At 35.3% G+C, this 22,048-nt stretch overlaps 1 protein-coding gene across 1 annotated transcript in view; it reads left to right on the top strand.

Annotated features, from left to right (window-relative positions):
• The first annotated feature begins 7,571 nt into the window (after window positions 1–7,571).
• Window positions 7,572–22,048, top strand: part of LOC132947029 (homeobox protein SIX6-like) — a 41,988-nt gene continuing 27,511 nt past the window's right edge. The window contains exon 1 of the mRNA XM_061017208.1: window positions 7,572–8,971. Coding sequence (XP_060873191.1) covers window positions 8,268–8,971 — 704 coding nt within the window. The 5' untranslated portion in view covers window positions 7,572–8,267. The remainder of the gene's footprint in view (window positions 8,972–22,048) is intronic.

Here is a 22,048-nt window from a genome sequence, read left to right as displayed (position 1 = left end):
CACTTAGCCATTAGTCTTTACTAACAATTTATAGAGCCCGACGCCTGTAGTGTGCCAGTAATTTACCAGTACTCAACCAACGCTTGGTACAACTACAAAATACACTAAGTCGTGGCCCTTGCTCACTATTTATTCGGCACCCGTAATATGCCAGTATACCACCAACTCATGGCACAACTATAACTAACACTGGCTGGCCCATGCTAATAACTCATACAGCACCCGTAATATGCCAGTATAACCGCCAACGTTGTCATAACTAAGACTAGTACTGGCTGACCCACGCTCATCACTCATACAGCACTCGTAGTATGCCAGTATACCACCAACGCTTGGCACAACTATGACAAACACTGGCTAGTCCACGCTTACAAATCATTCTGTGACCGTGATATGCCAGTATTGAATCAACACTGGCTGTCAGTACTAGTTTTCTAGTACTATTGTAGTACTGGGATAACGGGATAACGGGATAACATTGTTGCCAGTACTGTACCTGTAAGGGCCAGCTTACTGTTGTTAGCCAGTACTGCATCCTTTGTGAGTGTCGGCGTAAGTCATACATTTCCGATTGGGTATAACGTTAATACGGTATAAATACACAGCTAATACCTATATTATGCATCTGCCTATAATCGAATTAATAACTTTTCCCGCTTTAATGTGCTAAAAACGAAATAATGTCATATTATTATAAATAATATTATCTTGGACCGTAGTAACGAGATTTGTTTATTTAAACTCAAGTATTTAAAATCAATTATTTACATTGATTTGGCAGACGATCAAAAAAAGACAGAACAAACTTATAAGGAGAAACGCTGGTTATATATAAGGAATATTGTCCATTCCGCGGAACTGTAGAGGCGCCTATAACGAGACATATACTGCAGCACCGAGGGCGACGATGAGAGTATACTACCGGCGGGCTGTCGTACCTGTGTGCCGGGGGAGGACGTGTACGGCCTTTGCGGTGACCGGCCAAGTTTTCGTTGGGCTTAGGGCGGTGCACTACTATACAACATATGCGGCTGAAAGTGAATCAGACGGAGGAGCAGGAGGATGGCTCGACGGCGGAGATAAAAATAAGATACGGCATGCAGCGGCGACACTTGCAGCAGCCGCAGACGCGGAAAAATGATCGGGAAGAGCAGGACGAGTTTGGAGATCAGCCGCCGCCGAAGGACCGCCGAAAGCATAATATGTGTAACGGAAATGCTGCCCACGTCCGGGAAACCGGGCCGTCCGATAAGACGGGGTTCGTTCTGCAGTGGCGTTATTGCAGGAAAGCGGCCAGGCGAACTGGACGAGAAAGCCTGCAGGCTGTGCAGATCGAGGTGCATATATGTTGGTGTCGGAACAAAAGATGGTCGTGGTGGAACAGACGGGAAATGACGGTGAAATTGAGGGGGGTAAGGCGATAGAGCGACGTGACATGAGAAGCGTGACAAGAAAATATGAAACGATTCGAACACACGATATATTACATATACATTATTACAATACCAGGCCGGCCAAAAGCCGGCAGCGACAGATCAACCTAACTTATATAATAACATAAGTAAGTTATATAAGTATACAGTATTTCTGAATTAAGAGTGTTACAACTTATTATAGACCATATTATAACGATGTCGAAAAATCGTGAAAATTTTTTTAATTTTCAGTAAAATTATAATTTCAGCATACCCACGATTAACCGGCGAGTCAACTAATACGCTCGCCGGAAATTCTTAAAGCCATGTCGCACTTCCCGGAACAGCCATCACCGTCACGTCCTTACCCTCCGATCAGCAATTTCACCGTCACTTCCAAAGGCACCATCTCCGGGTCCGACGAGCACCTCGATCAATAACAGCCTGCAATAGCTTTCTACAGTCCGAACCGCCCGGCCGAGCTCCTGCTCGCTGCAGAACGAACATGGGGCCATACGGACGTGGGCAGCGTTTCCACGATCGTGGTCCTTCGGCAAAGGCTGATTTCCAGATTCGTCCAATTGCTGCTTCCTGGTCCTGCAGCTGCTGCCGCCGCTGCATGCCGTAGCCGTCGCCGTCGAGCTCTCGCACATCCTCTTGCTCCGTCCAGAGCGCTGCCGTCTGCACCGCAGTCAGTCGTAAGTTGTTGTAGTGCACTGCGCCGTCGAGGCGGTCCAACGAGAACCCCCCCCCCCCCCCCCCCCCCCGCAGGCCCGGTGGCTACCGGGCGAGCGTCCTGGTCCGACAGCCCGTCACCGAAAAATATCCTCTTGTCGTCTTTGGTGTGCAGTATATGTCTATAAGCCGGTAATATGGACATTCCCAGAATTCACATCAGCGTTTCCACTCAACGGTTCGTTCAAATCGACCGGTCCCCTGCGGTGAATGTGGGCCATAAGCTGCGGTTTCAGAAAAACGCATTACAGCAAAATAATATTGTCAATGTTTTAAATAAATAAAGAAAAATGTACAGATTAATATTGATTATATTTTTAATATTTTATTTGTTTTGTTCATAGCTAAAATAACTAATATTAGGCTATTATATACAACGACACGCCGTTAATATAATATTATGATTTGTACGGAATACAAACACAACAAACGTGAAGCAAGCATTATAAGGTGTATGTGAAATTGTTTTCAAGAAATATCGAAAGGCAATAGTTATTATATAGGTGTAGTGCATGCGTCGAAGCCGAAATCGTTTTACGAAGATTTTTGACGGACGTGTATTATTCGGAAAAGAAAACAAAGATTTTATGTCAGCGCGCGAAGCGTTTTCGTTTTCAAATGGTGTTTTATGGTTCTTACTGCAACTAACAGTGGGAACATCACTCACACCGAGAGACAAGTAGACAACTACACTGCTGTCTAGTTTAAGGAGATCGGATGATGTAATTACGTCATCGTCTTGCTATCCGAATAATAAATATGATTTCCTCGTGCTCGGTCGGTTGCGAGCTACGAAAATATATGAAATTAAATTCATGCATATAGGTATTATACTATTATGTGTACTTGTTAATGTAAATTTCCCATGGCGTGTGTCGATAGTTTTTTTGGTTACAAATTTGTCAAAAAGGTAAACCGCGGAGACATTGATAATCGTCGGAGTTAACGATAAGAAAATCGATTTACTGAAAGGTAAAATGTTTTTATAATTTATTTTGAAATTCCAGGCCGGTAAAATAATACATCCAATAACATTATAATAATGGTAAACGAAAAAAAAAACTTCTGTTGAGAAAGAATATAAAAAACAAAATACGTATAATATACATATTCGGAAGCAATAATAATATTTATATAATATATATTATAAGTGCCTATATTGTGTGTAGCCCGGAGATGGATTTTTATGAATTCAGCCTTGGCTCAATAATCAGACGGTACATCAGCTGATAATCATACTATTGACGGATATGAAAAACTACCCTTATTGGGTATATCAATAGAGCTCGCATGGCAGTCGTTGAAAATAAGTATGTGTATAGGTATAAAAACAATACACACCTATAAATTCGTCTCGGACGAAACTACGGCGATATTGTGCAGGTGTAATATATATATTATATAATATATGGGTACAGTGGCACTGAACTAAATTTTTTAGATGTGGAAATGAACAATAACTTATATACCCCACCTACATGGGCGCAAAAAGCGTTTGGGATTGGGGGAGGGGGGGCTACAGCTTCAATTTTATAATATTCAATACGCTTAAAACAAAATATAGGAAATGTTTGGGGGGCTATGGCCATTTTTGAGGGCTTAGCCCCCAAGCACCACCCTATTTGTGCCTATACCCACCTACCCCCATAGGATATTAGAACCCCCCACCCAACCAATTTTTAATCTAAATAATATTTTCACAAATTATAATATTTACTGCATTATGTTTACATTTTAGCATAACTTAATATTTAAGCACATTACAATTAGGTTCATCTCCAGAACAACCTCCTCAAAATGAAAACCAAGTTATTATCATCTTAAAACGATATTCACAGTCACTGATTTAATTAACACATTATTTATATATATCATACCATATAACATATTCAGTAATAATTAGAACTATACCTATTACATTTTTTTTCTTATACATATACCCATTTAAATATATGTATATTATTTGGTTAGTGGTAAGCATAATATTTTTTTTAGTACTGTACCTACTATAGTAATAATGTAGGTATTAAGTAAACATATTAATAATATTGCTTTAGTTTCAATGCCATTATCATTCTCACTAGATACTTACATCACTACATCAGCCTATATATAATATTATAATAGTATAATATAGGTAAATAGATGATACTATATTTATATTGCAGCAGCTATACCTATATATAACTTTAAAACTAAGTCTTATAACCACCAAATTATGACTTTCCCATCGTTTTTGCATGCATAAACTGACTACGATGTGTATATAAATAATATTTTGATTAAGTCAGAAATTAGTTTATTTTTTTTTTTAATATCCTGATTTAATGTGTTGTAGAAATAATATACAACTCGCTGAATGTGCAAATTGTGATTTCACCATCATTCATAACTTGTTAAAATACGTAAAAAAAAAATCAAAATTTGTTATAGGCACTGTCGCTAAGTATACCTATACAGTGTTTTGCGCATGCATATAAACGTAAAATCTCAAACTTTAGAAGGTTTCAAGGATATAATACTTCCAAAATGATGATTCCCCGCAAATTTATTTGTTTCGCCATCGTTCTTAACTCGTTTAAATGATAATTTAAAAAGCATGCTATATACTCGTGACATACGCTTCGATTTGATTACTTATTATATATAGGTACCTATATTCAGTGGTTATTCAGGTATACGGTATTATATTTTTAGCTTGCATCGAGGGATGCCGGGGAGGTTTGGTATATGCGCACATTTTTTTACGAGTGGGTTATGAATAGTGAGATACGCGAGTTTATTAAGTAATCGACTATATATGGACAATTTTGGCTTCTTCATCAATTGTTTTGATGTATAAAACTCGTATAAAAATAAATTGCCTTATTCATCTCAATATGTAAATATAAGGACGTAGCTAGACATTTCTTCAGGGGGGGGGAGGGCAACCTGCAATTGTACCTATTTTTAAATTGCTTACTCCAATTTAAAATTCCGTATAAACAATAATAGGTATATTTGTTAGCTTTGAGGGGGGGAATTCCCCCTGCCTCACCCCTTGGCTACACCCTTGTGTAAATATACGTAATATATAGGTAGGCAATATACTATTATGAAGGTATTAGCCTATATATTATGCACTATTATCTATTACTACACGTAGGTATATTTTATTTCTATACCGCATTATAAATGAGTAAACCTATAAACTGTACCATACATAGATATTAGGTATAACACATTGCGTAAGGTATAATAATATGTGCCATGCGTGGTATGTGCCAGACAGTAAAGTTTAACATTTTAAACATGTATCATTTTTAAAGTGTTACTAAACAAATTGAGGGGAATAAAAATAATATATGCACTGAAGTGTTTAATATAGATACCTCCGTATAGATAGCGCGCAGTGGTCGATTCCGTAAACTAATTCCATCCACCATGCCGTAAAAATAACCACTATAACTGGGCTGCCGCAACGTATTTAGCGTAGTCTTAATATTAATTGATTTATTAATTGAATGCGTCTGCATGCGGTGTCTTCATAACATAGCAGTAGCGTATCTACGGGGGGGGAGGGGGATATGGGGGTCTATATTATATATTAAAAGAATGTAATTATTTGTGATGAATTTATAATATATATAGCCATATACATTATTTTACTATACACATTAAATTTTTTTAGTGATGGTGCATTAATACTTCAAACCCCCCTCTCCATCACCACAAACATGACCAAATTACACCTCTATAGCTGTATGGTTCATATATACCTACGCGTATAGATATAGGTAGGTAGATATAATATTAATATATTTATTAATATTATTTATATACAAACGTGTATAAATTATATAGATGTAGCTGTGAATATACATTGTATATATAATATATATACAATATACATAAATATAATATACGATATACCTATCTCACATGATCTTTATAATATGATGTGTCGTATGATCCTGCAATAAGTCCGAGTTGTTCCTTTCACCATGCACACGCTGCAGCTGCAGCATTTCTGCAACAGTATCTATATACTTTTATAGGTGTAAAAACCCCCGAGGTGCTGGTCTTATACTCCCCGTCACACAGTGGTTTTTCAATACTTTTATAGTTGTATATACCTACCTATATAATATATACCACATAATGCCCTATCATAATCAAGAGTTATTGATATATAACTATATAGTTATTAGTTAATTATACATTATTTATACCTAGCACCTAGGTAATGTATACTATTGTTATATAATGTATATAATGACCGAAAAATTATAATATTACGAGAACGAACGAACAGGAGCAACTCCGCCTGGGTCTGTCGTAAATTCGGGCTGCTTGAATTAATATGAGCCGATAACTCATAAATATTTTATATTATTAGCCCAAAATTGGTAAGAATTTTTTGTGTCCCGCGGCCAATTTATATTTCTAGTGCACCCCTGCATGTTAATACCAACTACCAACCTATATCCGACCTATCATTAGATATAGATTGCGTATATAGGTATAGCGTACATACTATATACTATATCTAAAACTACATATATACACCTACCTAAATTTTATTATTATATTATATTACCTCCACTTTACTGAACACACGGCACTGCTGCTGCAGACTGTATAATAATATCTAAAGGGATGGGATTATTTTCATTTTGATAAAATATTATTATTTATTATGTTATTCTTGTTCCGAGTAGGCATAATGTGTAGTATAAGGTGTAGACACTGACACCTACAATAGACATATAGAGCCTATAGATGGGCGCACTAGGTGCATAATATACACTGCAAAGTGCATTGTCTGTACAGAAACAATATAATAAAAATGAAACATAATATTATTATGTTATTATAATATTGTTATAGGTATACCGCATACACTGTCTATACGGCGATTGACGTCCGTAGTTGGCGTTGCGCGTGTGCGCGTCGTCGCCGCGGCAGAACCAAACGTAGACGACGGTCGTGGTGGATAGAATATAATATAGGTGTGGTTGAGCGCTACCGAACACGGTTTTTGTTTGTGGAAATCCCCACCCGAGTGTATCAATCACTGCGCCGAGCCGTCCGCCGCCGCTGTAACCTATACGGGGCTGTACGGGATACGCCCGCGCCGGATTGGCCGTGGCCATGGCGACGGGCGGCTAATCATGGGCGGGGCGACGGTGGTGTGCAGAGTGCGCGCGCGACGACCGCGGGCGGGCGGGACGTCTGCGACCACGACGAAGGGCGAGAGCGGTACCGGAGGGTTTGAGCCGGAACGGGATCTCAAGCGGTGGCGGGAACAGGAGGAGGCGTCTCCGCCGCAGGAAAGTGGTGGGGGGTCGGCGGGCGGGCGAGACCGCTCACTCTCTCTCACTCTCACTCTCTCTTTCTGCTGCCGTTGCCGCCGCCACCGCCACGGCTCCACCGCCGCGCACCAGTAGTATTCGGCCGGTCAACGATATTCCGATGATCTGACGCAAACGATATCCCCCCGAACCGACGACACACGCGCGCGCACGCATCCACGCGCACGCACGCACGCACGTATCGTTTCGTATCGTATCATACACACCGCCGTTCGGCCGTATACAGTCTACACGTACGCCGCCGCGACGACCGCACTACGTCCGTCGTTGTAGGTATAATACGGTCACTAATATCATATTATTATTATATACCTACCCGTCCGCGCACTATTATATTATCATACACCTAGTTTGCCGTCGTAATAATTATCGTACACGTTGCACTGTTAATACTATACTGTTGTCGCGTCAATCTCTGCGCATACGTTCCGATCGTTTTTTTTTTTTAACCGTGACTATATTATACTGCTGTAAAACCCCCGCGATTCATCGGAAGTGCAGAATAATTATTAAACTATAATCATAGCGTTACCCGCCGACATATAGTGTATACCTACGTCTGCAGTTCGCGTTCTTGCAGTCGCGGGACCGTCGTCGCATTGCTTCATTTTACGTATAAATAATATTATATACCTATATATACGCATTTTTTTACCGGCGCCGCGCATCGTCCGACTGCAGCGGCTGCGACTGAATAACTGCAACAATCACCGCCGCGGCTCATTCCGTCGGTTCACGGGGCTGGCGCGTGGCATGTAGAGCGATGGCACTGGGCATATCTTCGACGCCCACCGACTCGTCGTCGGGCCGGGGATCGCCGGTGAGCCCGATCAGCAGCCCGGTGACGCCGCTGGCTACGCGGCTCGCGCCCATGCCGCCCATGGTTCCCAACCCCATGTTCGGGCTGCCCATGCTCAACTTCAGCGTGACGCAGGTGGCCAGCGTGTGCGAGACGCTCGAGGAGAGTGGCGACATCGAGAGGCTGGCCCGGTTCCTGTGGTCGTTGCCCGTCGCTCACCCGAACATCGTCGAGCTGAACAAGAGCGAGGCCGTGCTCCGAGCCCGGGCCATCGTGTCGTTCCACAGCGGCAACTACCGCGACATGTACACCATACTCGAACACCACAAGTTCACCAAGGACTCGCACGGAAAGCTGCAGGCCATGTGGCTGGAAGCCCACTACCAGGAGGCCGAGAAGCTCCGCGGCCGGCCGCTGGGCCCGGTCGACAAGTACCGCGTCCGCAAGAAGTTCCCGCTGCCCCGGACCATATGGGACGGCGAGCAGAAGACACACTGCTTCAAGGAGCGCACCCGGAGCCTGCTCCGCGAGTGGTACCTCCAGGACCCGTACCCAAATCCCACCAAGAAGAAGGAACTGGCCCAGGCCACCGGACTGACACCCACGCAGGTGGGCAATTGGTTCAAAAACCGCAGACAACGTGATAGAGCGGCGGCGGCCAAAAACAGGTAAGCGCAAACCCTTTATATTTTTCGTGTATAATATAGTAGCAGTGTATATAGGACTTGGGGTTGCCCTTATTTTACGATGTCAGATTTTTTTTCAGTCTTACCCCGTAAATTGATTCCAATACGCATACAAATTAAGTGCACAAAATTGCATTTCGATCAGTTAAGTTTAACCCGTGCCCCCAGCCCTTAAAGTTGAAAAACATGTTTCTGTTAAAATAACTATACGGATTTTTAAAATTTTTTATTGATATCTTGTTTTATATAAAAATACGGACATGACATTGTTTAGAGTAAATTAAATTTTTTATATTTCTTATTCTATATAGGTAGGTACAGTTTTTTGATTAAAATATTATTTTTAATATAACTTATATTATTATGAAACATACAATTTTATAAATAACGTAACAATTAAACAATATTATTACAAAATGTATTATATATCATATTATACAACATACATTTATACTCGTTATTTAAAATTAGTCTCATTGGTTCATAAGGATAAATAGTAACCAGTAATTCAATTTGTTAAAATTTATATTTTATAGTGCACAAAGAAAAATAACTATAATGGTTTTAAAACCGTAGTAGGTAATTTTTAAACTGTTCGGGTATTTATACGGCGATAATATTCGACAATTTGGAACACGTATTCTGTATATGATCCTCATTTTTTGTTAAGGCCCTATTATAGCTCCATGAGTTTTACCCCTCTTTCTGTCGTATCGTTTGTAACACGAAGTGCGTATTTACTGCAATTTAAAGACCTTTTTGAAAGTCTTCATTTGTATCGCACATTGGTGGATGTTGCTCCAAGAATGATGTTGATATTTCAAATCACGAAAAAAATAAAGTAGATGCAACGTAAATAAAATCATGTATTTCTTTCTTCATGATTTGAGCTAGGTACCTACTTCATTTGGCAAAATAATGATTCGTTTATTGATTTCCGAAGTTAAGTTTTTTAGTTTTATAGAATAAACCATTTTTAGTTTTGTTTCAATTGTTAAATTATTGTATCAAATAATGCCAATGCTGCTGTTTCAGGGGCTACATAGTTTTTTTTTAAGGTTGATTGAGAAATGTTTGTATACAAACCACTATTATATAGGTATACCTATGTATTATTTCATAAACGATGAGACTTTTCAAAAATGTTAAGTTTTAAAATGGAGCTAAAGAGGAAATAGGTGCACAAAACCATGCTTTAATATATAGGACCTACAATCGAATAAGAAATATACAAATTGAGTCTTTTTATTATTTTTTAATTTAAATTTTTTACGAAGTATAAATATATAATATAATATACTTATAGTTATTTAAATTTTAAAATGATATATTTTTTAACAGTTAATTCATATTGTATTCAAAGACAGACTAGATAATATATTATTTAAAAAATCGTTGTTGAATATAAACCGTAATTATATATATATAGCAAGTACGAAGTACCTACCTACATGTACTACATAGGTATTATGACGTATATGCATATTGAATAATGAAAACAATATTTCGAATTACTTAGGTTTATCGTAAAATTATACCTATAAAAAAATATAATATATACCTATTATACCTATATATAAATATATACTTTTTATAATATAGCTGCGGACATAACAGGAAAACATATGCAGTTGTTAAAACATTTTTCTATATAAGTATATATTGAAGTATCTATAGGTATAATAGGTAACATAATATTGTTTGCAATTTTTGTAGAGTAAAAATTTAGATATTGACTACATAATATTGGGTTTTTATATATCTGCTGCAGTTTTATTATATTTGAATACTGTACCTATAACTCTATTATATGTACCTATACCCATATAATGGGTATATATATATAATTTATTTAATAATATTCCGTCCGTTATTATAAGGTAACCCGTACCTATATAATATACTTATGTGTACCTATATATTATAATCAATATTCATTGAATATTTACATTCCATACGACAGTCGCGTTAAGGTTGTCCAAACGTAAAAAAATAAGAAAAATAAACTGGTTTTTATTTTTATGAACGAATGCAAAGTTTTTTTTTTTAAGAATGAGTGCGGCCGTGGTGCAGGTGGTACGTTAAATATATAAAGATATGATAGATTTATTACTAGAGCTTATACAATACGAATATTCGTCGTATAGCCAGCAATTGAATGTGTACCTATATAATTTTCTATATTTAAAATACTAAATTCTCGGTGGTCACTCGAATTAATTTGTATACATCAATGTAACGGCGTAACACGTTATGTCACCAGTCACGCGTAGGTATAGCGATATGGTATGTATGGTTAGGACCCATAATATAGGTAGAATACATATATATATATATTATGTAAAATTATTTATTGTAAGCACGTAAAACAGTATTAATAACAACATAACTTACAGTCATAATATAGGTATACTTACCTACATTTTGCTTAGATTTTTTTTTGTAGGGTATATCCCTATTTTACAATAAATAAGTAACTTATACCAATATTTTATTCAAAATATTTAATTTTCAACCCTACATATATAGTTATCAAGTTTAAAGCGAAATCAAAAAAATAAGTGATGGGCTCATAATATATAGTCCATATCATCCCCCAAATACACTATATATAGTTCTCCACTATAGCCTACTACAACATATTATGTAAGGCATGATTGAAAGGTAAAACACCAATAATATTATGTAAATCAATACGATAATAATATATAGGTATCTCCTGCGTAACACGTAATACGAGTATACGGAATAATATAATATATTATATATGTAAGCGTTTTATTGTAACATACTGCAACTATATATTATGCGAGTACAATGATAAAATAAAAACCTATCGCGCGTTGTATAAAGCCGTTATAAATGAATAATCGACATGACGTTTATATTATAATATACTAGCTACATCACCAATCGTCTAAATAATATGGGTACATCATGCGTTATTTTGACACATTTTAACTGATTCCCTGCGGAACGCCTAGAGCAGTCCTCATATTATGCGACCTGCAGTGTACCCACACTATTTAACAATATAAAACTACTAAAACTACTTACCTACTATACAACCAGACGTCCGGACACTAGTAAAGACTATAATATTATAATATTGTAGTTACCACACGCTCATACATATACATTACACATTGAGTGTAAAAACTACCAAGTCATACACGAATACTCATGTGTATACCTATATGTACATTATATGCAGGAGGTACACACAAATACATATTATATATTAATTATTTCTCAAGTGTCAATTAATAATATTACCCTCTGCATAATATAAATCGTGTGTGTTTCATTATCGACTACTTAACTCATAATACATTGTAATACCGCGTAATAATAATATTACATAAGAAAATCTTGTATAGGTATACCAAGGAGGATTGGGCGCATGACATGTACCTACCTATACAAATTACATCGAACCCGTTACACTCATCGACTGAAAATAAGCGCTTTCCTTGATTGACACACCAAATTTTACCTTACAAGAATATATACATAGTTACCTACGCCTCTAGCTACCAATATAAATGTATACCATGTTATATATTATACACCTATTATTTATGTATACCAAATCATTTTTCCGTTCCCGATGAATATTTAGACATTTTGTAAATACTGTATAGACAGCATATAGGATTATATATTAATGTGTATATATTATAATATTATATTTTATACGATCGAATCACGCTGCGTTACAAAATATGTTATATTCATATACTGTCGAACGCTGCACATCATTGTGTATACTGCAAGGTTAAAATGACATTGCACATCACGTTTATCGTATAATAATATTATAATAGGTATAATAACGACTGCGATGATAGTTAGGTACGATTATTATTTCCGTTCTTTTTTGGCACTAATATAATATAATTATATATTTTAGAATTGTCCAGCAAAACCGCAAATAAAATACGTTATCTCACCATGTATATGTGTTTATAATATTTTGACGTTTCCCTACAAATATATACATAGAGTATACGTATATATCGGTGTATAAACTTTAAAATGTATTTAATAATATTACAATGTACCAATATATCCTATTAAAATACACGTGTCGTTTTAAAATCGATGTACTTTTACAGCTGCCTGTCGTTAACGCTCGTACATTATGCTTATATGCCTATATCACCTGTAGATGCCATACGCACGTTGCACGATTAGATGCGTATATTAGGTACCTATAAAATATATTGTATGATACATAACGTTCGTGTGATTTACGACCGTCACGAGTCTCAAATGACTTTAAATGAGCGCGCGCGCTCTTGTTATTCCATTGCAGTATTGCTCCATTCATTTCAGACGCTAATTTACGCGTAGGATATATCGTGTTTATATATTATATTATTATGTACCCACCCGTCCTACCCATTAAACATTTTGAGTTCTAAATTACTAAATATATATGGAATGCATATTATAATAGGTACATATTATTATCAGTGGCGTAGCCAGGATTATGAAACTCCCTTTCAGGGTTGAGTATAAATTATACCAAGTTCCCCCCCCCCCCTGTCTTTGCCACTGCATATTTTACGCATACAGATAGATATAATAGTAACCGAGATAAACCTGCGCGTAATTTACCAGTAAATATATAAATACAATAAGATATATATATACATACATATATTATCTACTATCTAGTATTAATACGTTTATATTATATCGCGCCAAATAATAATGTCTATTTTAAATACGTTATTTCTAATTCATATTGTCTTATTAGATTTATAACGAGTTATAAGTATTGTATAGGTACCTATACCGGCTATCTAGTACCTACACTTAAACATATTCACCGTTTTTAAATCCGGCTTGATAAAAAATGTCATATAATATAAAATAGCAAAGTGACGTCTGATCTATATAATTTTTCAACCGGCAAGAGAGTATATTGTATATAATTATGAATATTATATTATATAGTGCGTGGTCACTGCTCAGCCGAGCTGTACAATATATATTATAATATCATATTTGGTGGCTACGAAGCACACTGCAATAATACTATTAGTACTTAGTAGGTACATCATATGCGATCGAAAAACTTCAAAACTGTTTTCGTATTTCGTAGGTGTACTACAGCGGTAGGTACACACTACACATGTATAGACTGTTCCTATACCTAATATATACACATATATTATTATTGTCGTGTTCGAAATATACAATTCAAAACATCATAAAAGCTTTCTTCTTATGTATATTATTACCGTACACACTTATATATAATAACGTGTATGTTTAGGTATGTATAGGTACATTTACGAGTGAGTTGTTTACCCACGTGAATTCGGGAGGAAAACTATAATATGTATGTATTGTACATGTATATCTACGCGCGCTGTGATGTCTAACCTCTTGCTCCCGCTGTATAGTGTACCTATGTGGCTATATCTATAATATAATATTTTTGTTGACGGTTGTTGTCTGTGTGCAATAATATTATAATATACTGTACAAAATACATTACTATATATACATATACTATGTTTGTGTGTGTATACGACGATGGACCTACACCGCATCGGAATACAAACAGAAGGCAGCCAAAAGAGGACACATTTTTGACGAATGACGACCGTGAGAATCGTGTATACCACTTTTATATGCCAACGATGATGACATTCAATACCATAATATATTATTATTATTAAGCGAGTGTGTGTGTCGTGTGTGCATATGCCACCTTTTGTTTTTATATACATAACGTATATTATATGTATACCCCATCATGCCCGTCATATATATATACGTGCCGTTGTGCCGCCGTGCCGCCGCTGCCACCACCGTCGTTTTTGAACCTATATTGATTTCACGCGCGTATAGAATGTATTTATTTGGACGATCGTCTTCTCTACACGTGATATAACAATAATAATAATAATACATTTGGGTAGAATGTTTGGAAAAATAAAATGAAATAGAAATTAATCCTACACTCCTACTATATATATGTATATACCTATTTTATATTATAGGTATATATAGAGAATATAGATAGACGACACACGCGAGATGTGATACATATATAAATGCGATATGATATGGGAAATTTCGTTCGTATAATGCAGCATAATATACAATCGATGTACATAATATATAATATATAAAATATATTATATGATACGTAGTGAGTATGATAGGTAATCTAATATAATCAAACCTATAGTATATATATTATATATAGAGCGAACCGGTTAAGGTTATAACTTAATATACCTATAATAGGTTAGGTTTAAGAATATCAAATGTTCTGTGATAAAATAATCACTCTGTAGTTTGTACTTATGTATAAATAATAATGGTGCAATATGCATTCTGAAAACTATAATATCCAACTGTAAAGGCATAATAGTATAACATAAATAGCCGCAAATGCGTGCGATGTAGTGTACGTTTAATCGAGAAAAATAAAACCGACACATAGAGTATACCAATAGGTACATAATATAGGTGATGCAAACATACGCACACTGCGAGTTACTTGATCTCGTATTATATTATATTATATTATATTATATAGATACGTTTTTATACCCTATAATTTTTGCCTAGGCCATTGTCCGTGCGCGCGCGCGTTATCACGACGGATCAAACGGTGGCAGAGCAGTAGCAGCTGCCTTCGGGTGTCAAATTCTGCGACCATTATCAAAAATAACACGTGAACGCGTATATTCATAATATATAATATAATATAATATTATATACATACTTATTTTACTACGCGTGTATATATATATAGTACCTACATAATAATAATAATGAAACGAATGATACGTATAATCCGAACGCACACATACACATAATATTATATATATAGGTACCTATAATATATACTCAATATGTATATATTAGAGGTACCCTCTATTTTACATTGACACGCGGTATATGTGCGTGTGTGTACTGTGTATGCATACACGGCGTGCATAGTACACGATATCATGTACATAATGCATACTGCGAAAAAATTTGATCAGAAAATGCGATTAGATCAAAAAATAACAATTCAATGTAATTTGTATGAGTATATGACATACAATATATATTGCATACCCTAACGTGTAACTATATATTATATTAACCCTTTTATGATGTCAACGATATTATACTATGCATAGGTATTATTATTTATTGTTGTATTATTATATTATCATATTATCCTATATTATATTATACGCTGAACGCGCAATATTCGAAAATTATACTGCAGTTAAACCTTAAACGCCTTATGACGCCTATATAGTTTCTAATTTCTATTGATAAAACCATTACGACATTTAATATTATATTATATATAATTATATATTGTTGCCGACACGATAATATTATACTTATATAATACTGCCAAAATGGACGCGGTAAAAATCGTTTGCGTAGTCGAACAATTTTCATTACGCGCTTATATATAGAACTATATATGTACCTATGGGTTAGGTATCCTGTATAGGTACAGTTTACTCGATTCAGCATAGTTTTTATTGTTTCACACTTCATTCAGTAAAGTATAAATGTAATCCAATAGAAATATTTCATCTTCATGGGTGTACAATAAGTAAAATATAAGTTTAATATTATTTTACTAGGTATGCAAATGTATAGATATATTCAAAATGTTAAAGAAACATGTAATAATTTAAAGTAAATTGTGTTGAATAAAAGTGTTTTTATTTATTTTAAGCCCGATGAAAAGTGCAGGTATAATAGATTATAAGCAAAAGTTTATATCCTAAAAACTTAAGAATATTTTGATATATTTTAAGAAATCCGTTAAACGTTGACATTTTGCAAATTTATCATATATATATAAATATTATTTATTATCTATGTGTGTAGTAGGATTAAGCATGATTAGGACGAGTTAAGACAGTGGAGTAATTAATATAATATTAAAATAAAAATTACAAAATAGAATAATGATAAACTCATGTTATGATATTAATTTGTAAGTTACACGAGTTGATGTCCCTTAAATACTCAATCTTAATTAAATATTGCTACATAATATTATATATATATAACTTATACTTTCGATCTCCGCGAAGTTTGCGTTTTATTATATCGTTGACAACATAAGTTGATAAATATAAACTATATATATTGTTTAATAATAATAATAATACGCATTGTATAAAATTATATTATATAATGTATTAAAGTCGTCGGCGGCAGCACAAGGGAAACGCGCCCTATTTTATGTATAATAAAAAAAACCATAATATGTTTAAACCCCTTTTCCGTCTGTCCGGTTTGGACAAAGTATAGTTTAACATATTAAAATTAAAAATATGCTTTATATTTTCAACCACTTTGCACGTATATAATAATGATAATTTTTGTGGTCCGTTCTTTTATACCTACTATATACTAACCTACGTATCGATGTCTCCGTGAGCGGCGCGTGGTGTATATCTGTATACACCTTTTTAATCTGTACCGGAGTATAATATTACACAGAAATCTACATAAACTTGTTTATTCATTAATATATGCGCATTATTAGTTGCGTGCCTATATATGCCGCTACTGCACAAAAATCAAAAATATGAAAACGTGCCACGGAGAAATCGTATGACTTGAACAGCTCTGGCTTAATTATAAAATAAAATATATAATAATAAAATAATATATTTATTCTGATGATATACGAATATGATCGCAGTCGTCGTAATATAATATGGCTACCTCTGCTGTAATATTTCTATGCGACGTATTTAGTCTTAACGTCATATAGTGTTATGTTATTTATATTAGATATATAACGCTTTTGTATGTTGTGTGATAACGATAGTTTCTATATTTTTCCCCCTTATTTTACTAGCAAGTAATTAATACTAGGCATATACTTACCGTTGTGTAAATGCTGTAGGTACATGGAAAATGGGAATACTATCACATAAAATATCTATAGTACATCTATAATATCTATACTTTTAATCGCATAATATATATCTATAAATTGCTGCGAAACAATATGTTTCTACCTATTTGATATTATGATAATCCCTACATCGTGACAATTAGTCGATTAATATCGGTGATCCAATTAAATGTGCTCATACAAATTGTCCAAGTCTGCTATTTTTTTTTTTAATTTTGTTATATTTTTTTTAAATATACAGTTTACATCATATAGATAAAAGAATATATATATTCCTTTAAGCCTGGGCTTGTGAATGAGTTGATAGTTAACAATTAAATATATTACTGCTTAAGTGAAAATTCAACTGAATAGGAAACTTAAATTTTTTCCGTAGAATTATAAGAAAAGACACAGGTTTTAAACAGAATATAAAATATGCAATGTAAAATGCAAATACATGAGACTGGTATTACAGAGGAAAATATAATGAAATGTATAAACATAATTATAATAGTATAAAACGAAAAAGAACAAATGTCACATGCCTTTTCCAGTAATCATTATAAATTTGTTATCGCTATTAAATAACAACACTTAATAAAATTTAAATAAATTAAAACAAACCAGCAGAGAGGGTGGAAGAGAGACGCCGCGGTTGGTCAGTCCGTAGACTGTACGACGTATAGGTATATAATATTAATTCGTGTGGCCGCTGAAAGGAAGCCAAACGGAAAACCGCCTCAAAGCGCAGCGGCGGCAAACCGGATCGACGGACTCGGTGCAGAAAAAAAAGTTCGCCACGCGCGACGCGTTTATTATTATTTGTTATTGCGTCGTCCGAACAGTGATCTGCCTATAGTGCCGACGTGCGGTATACATTATAATAACGATCGTGGACGTTGTAAATAATATTGTGCGACCATTTTGTCGAATTAATGCGCGTGCAAAACGGCTGCTGTAGCAGCAGGCGCAGGTATACGGTTACGCGAGCGGCGGCGGCGGCGGCGGCGGTGCGTCTGTCGATCGGGCGCGCTCAGCCGATCCTTAACGCGCGATAATAATAATAACGATTAATGATAAAATAAACCGTGTGCGTTTTCGCCGCCACAATAATCCATAATAATATTATACAGGATGATTCACCGAGCATGCTCATTGTTCACCCTCTTTTTCTTCAATAATACTCAGTATATAGGTACCTAATTCTAAATCTAATTTTTTAGAACTTAGAAATTAAACCTACTCAAAAATCGAATTTTCTAATTTTTAGATTTTTGTACTAGTAGATGGAGATGTAAACTTCTGTTTAAAAATTAAAACCTCATTTTTTTTTCTGTACACAGTCGAAATAAAATTATTACTAAAAATTATTTAGCGAATCATTTTTCTGATAATGTTGACGTATCAGAATAAAAACTCCAACGAGTAGTTTTCGAGTTAACTACTTAACTTTGTGTAAGGGTAATATAGGATCATGATTAAGGGGTTTGAAAGATATTGGGACAATGACGAAATAAAATTTAAGTTTTATTATTATGTATTATTAAGCCATAAATATTTGTAATTCATAAAATTATCCAGGTATAGGTATTATCTATATATAGGTACTTGATCATTTTCAAAACCATTTCTAAGGACTTATCCTTAGTAATAACATTTTAATAACTGTGAAATTACATGTTCGAATTTTAAATTAGGTAAATCGTACATCGACATTTTCAAAATATATTATCTTCATTAAAATATAATTTACAGTGATAAAAGAGGTTCTCATTTGAATAACAGAAGATTGTATATTTGTATCACCTTAAGTAGCACAAAACATCTCAAAAATTTGAAAATATGAAAGTATATGTAAAAATTCTAAAATTCGGAATTAATTCATTATTAAAGGAAAAAATTTGAGTGAGCATATATTATTTTGGTGAATCATCCTGTATAATATTTATGTGTGTATCGACGGCAAGCGAATGTGTATAGCACATATGGGCCAACCATATAATACATATACGTATTATAGGCAATAGGTAGGTATAAGTAATACCTACGTCGTCGTGTCGTGCCGCCGACGATGTCGCCGCCGCGGACCCGGTATCCGGTTACGACCAGCACCGCGCGCACGCAACAAGTCTATCCCGTTTACACGGCTCATTGATTCGGGTTTTCCATTATAATACAATATTATATTATAATATTATTATATTATATTATGCGGTGTGTCCGACGCGCGGCGGCGCGGGCGATACACGACAACGCAACGGTATTATAGATCGCCGCGCGTTTGCTGAAAAAAAAAAACCGGTTGGCTTTGTGTCTCGGGCGGTACGCCGCCGCCGCAAAGTCGTCGTAACCCTATACGCGCGAGCGCGCGCTCATCTATACATTAGGTATATAATATTATATTATTATATATCATTAACCGGCGTGCCGTGTCGCAATAACGACGATAATAATAATATTATTATACTATCGAAGTGACCTCGATTTCCCGGTACCCATATGTACCCACCTGCACTTGTGGTGGACGCTACTCGCTGTGAAATAATAACATAATATTATACTTTCGTCGACCCAAAGGGTTATGATAGCCATTTATATATTATACACCATACACATAATAGTGTTACGATACGTACCATATTATACTCTTTCCGCCACCTCAACGCGCACGCATATAGGTACTCCGCGATTTATTCAGACGTGTGTATTTAAGTAAGTATATATATATATATATGTCAACAATAAGTCTCTTTTTCTAAATCTCAATATGGCAGGTCGAAAACCGCGTACTTGTTATTGTAATATATTATTTTGTGTTGTCTATCATCTGTACTATTGGTGATTTGAGATGCATAACCTTAATTAGTTTTTTTTTTTAATTTTTTAATCAACTCTCGTTCCTTCGTGCGATTTTAAACACTATATAATATTGTGAGCAAAACGAGACGGTGCGTACAGCAGTATGCAAAATCTCAAGGATATGAAAAACGAATGTCACTTATTAGTGCCTTTTAATTGATGAACGCCCACGATGTATAAAAATATACTCGGAGACGATTTTGCTGCAGTGACGCGTTGTCGTCGCCCATGACAGATGTGGCGCGTCAAAATGTATAGTATGTGCATATATATACGCGTCGTTGTATATACTTAATACTTATATGTATAATAGTATCACGGAGAAGTGTAAAAAGGGGCCAAGTGAGCATAATATATATTTAGGTAGGTGCGTAATGCGTATACATTATGTCTCTTGCATAGACATATCGCGTCGTTGGTGGGCGAATGAGTGGTATATATACCTGCTAACCTAACCTATACGCGTACTATATGCGACGGGTGTCATCTCGTGGTGCACATACAAGTATATAATATATGTGTATGTGTGTACGAAAAAGTTGTTTTAATAGTGACAGCAGCACGCCCCCGTGACCGGATAGAAATATAAAAAAATAAACGTTCTATAGATAGCTTGCGCGCGTCATTTTTCAATTTATATTATATGTGTTCTACAACATTTTAAGTGCACGTGATGCGGTTTATAATGGTTAGAGTCTAGAAGTGCCCAAAAATATATCATATGTATAACAATTATAATACATTTCAATAAATGATTAACCCGGCGATAGGTAAAAGTTATGTAAGTTCCATGTATACGCTATATTAATATAATATTTTACATATTTATACATCTTCAGCAGAGGCAATCGATGGCTACAATTTCGTTCAAAGTATCAGCGAAAAATCACTTACGATTCGGTACAGGTGTAGCTTGTGCGGTGTGATTCATCAAAGGAAGAGTTTATAGTAGAATACTGTAGTAGTCAATAAAGATTATAATACATTTCAATAAACGATTAACTTGCAGGCGACAAAATATTATATTGTCAAAGTGTATACTCGGAACTCATCTTACTCTTACCGATCGCCGAGTTAATCGTTTATTGAAATGTATTATAATTTTTATTGACTACTACAGTCTTCCACTATAAACTCCTCATTTAGTGAAATCACCCCACACAAGCACCTGTCCTGAATCGTATGCGGTTTTTAGCTGATTTTTTTTAACGAAATTGAAACCAACGATCGTTCGAAGAAAACTTTCTCGATACATAATACCTATGATGGGGGGTAGTAGTTGCAGTATTATTATCGTG

The sequence above is a fragment of the Metopolophium dirhodum genome, chromosome 6, assembly GCF_019925205.1.
Source record: "Metopolophium dirhodum isolate CAU chromosome 6, ASM1992520v1, whole genome shotgun sequence".
In the NCBI taxonomy this organism is placed as follows: domain Eukaryota; kingdom Metazoa; phylum Arthropoda; class Insecta; order Hemiptera; family Aphididae; genus Metopolophium; species Metopolophium dirhodum.
The sequence above is the reverse complement of the archived record's forward strand: the minus strand, read 5'-3'. Positions and strand labels throughout refer to the sequence as shown.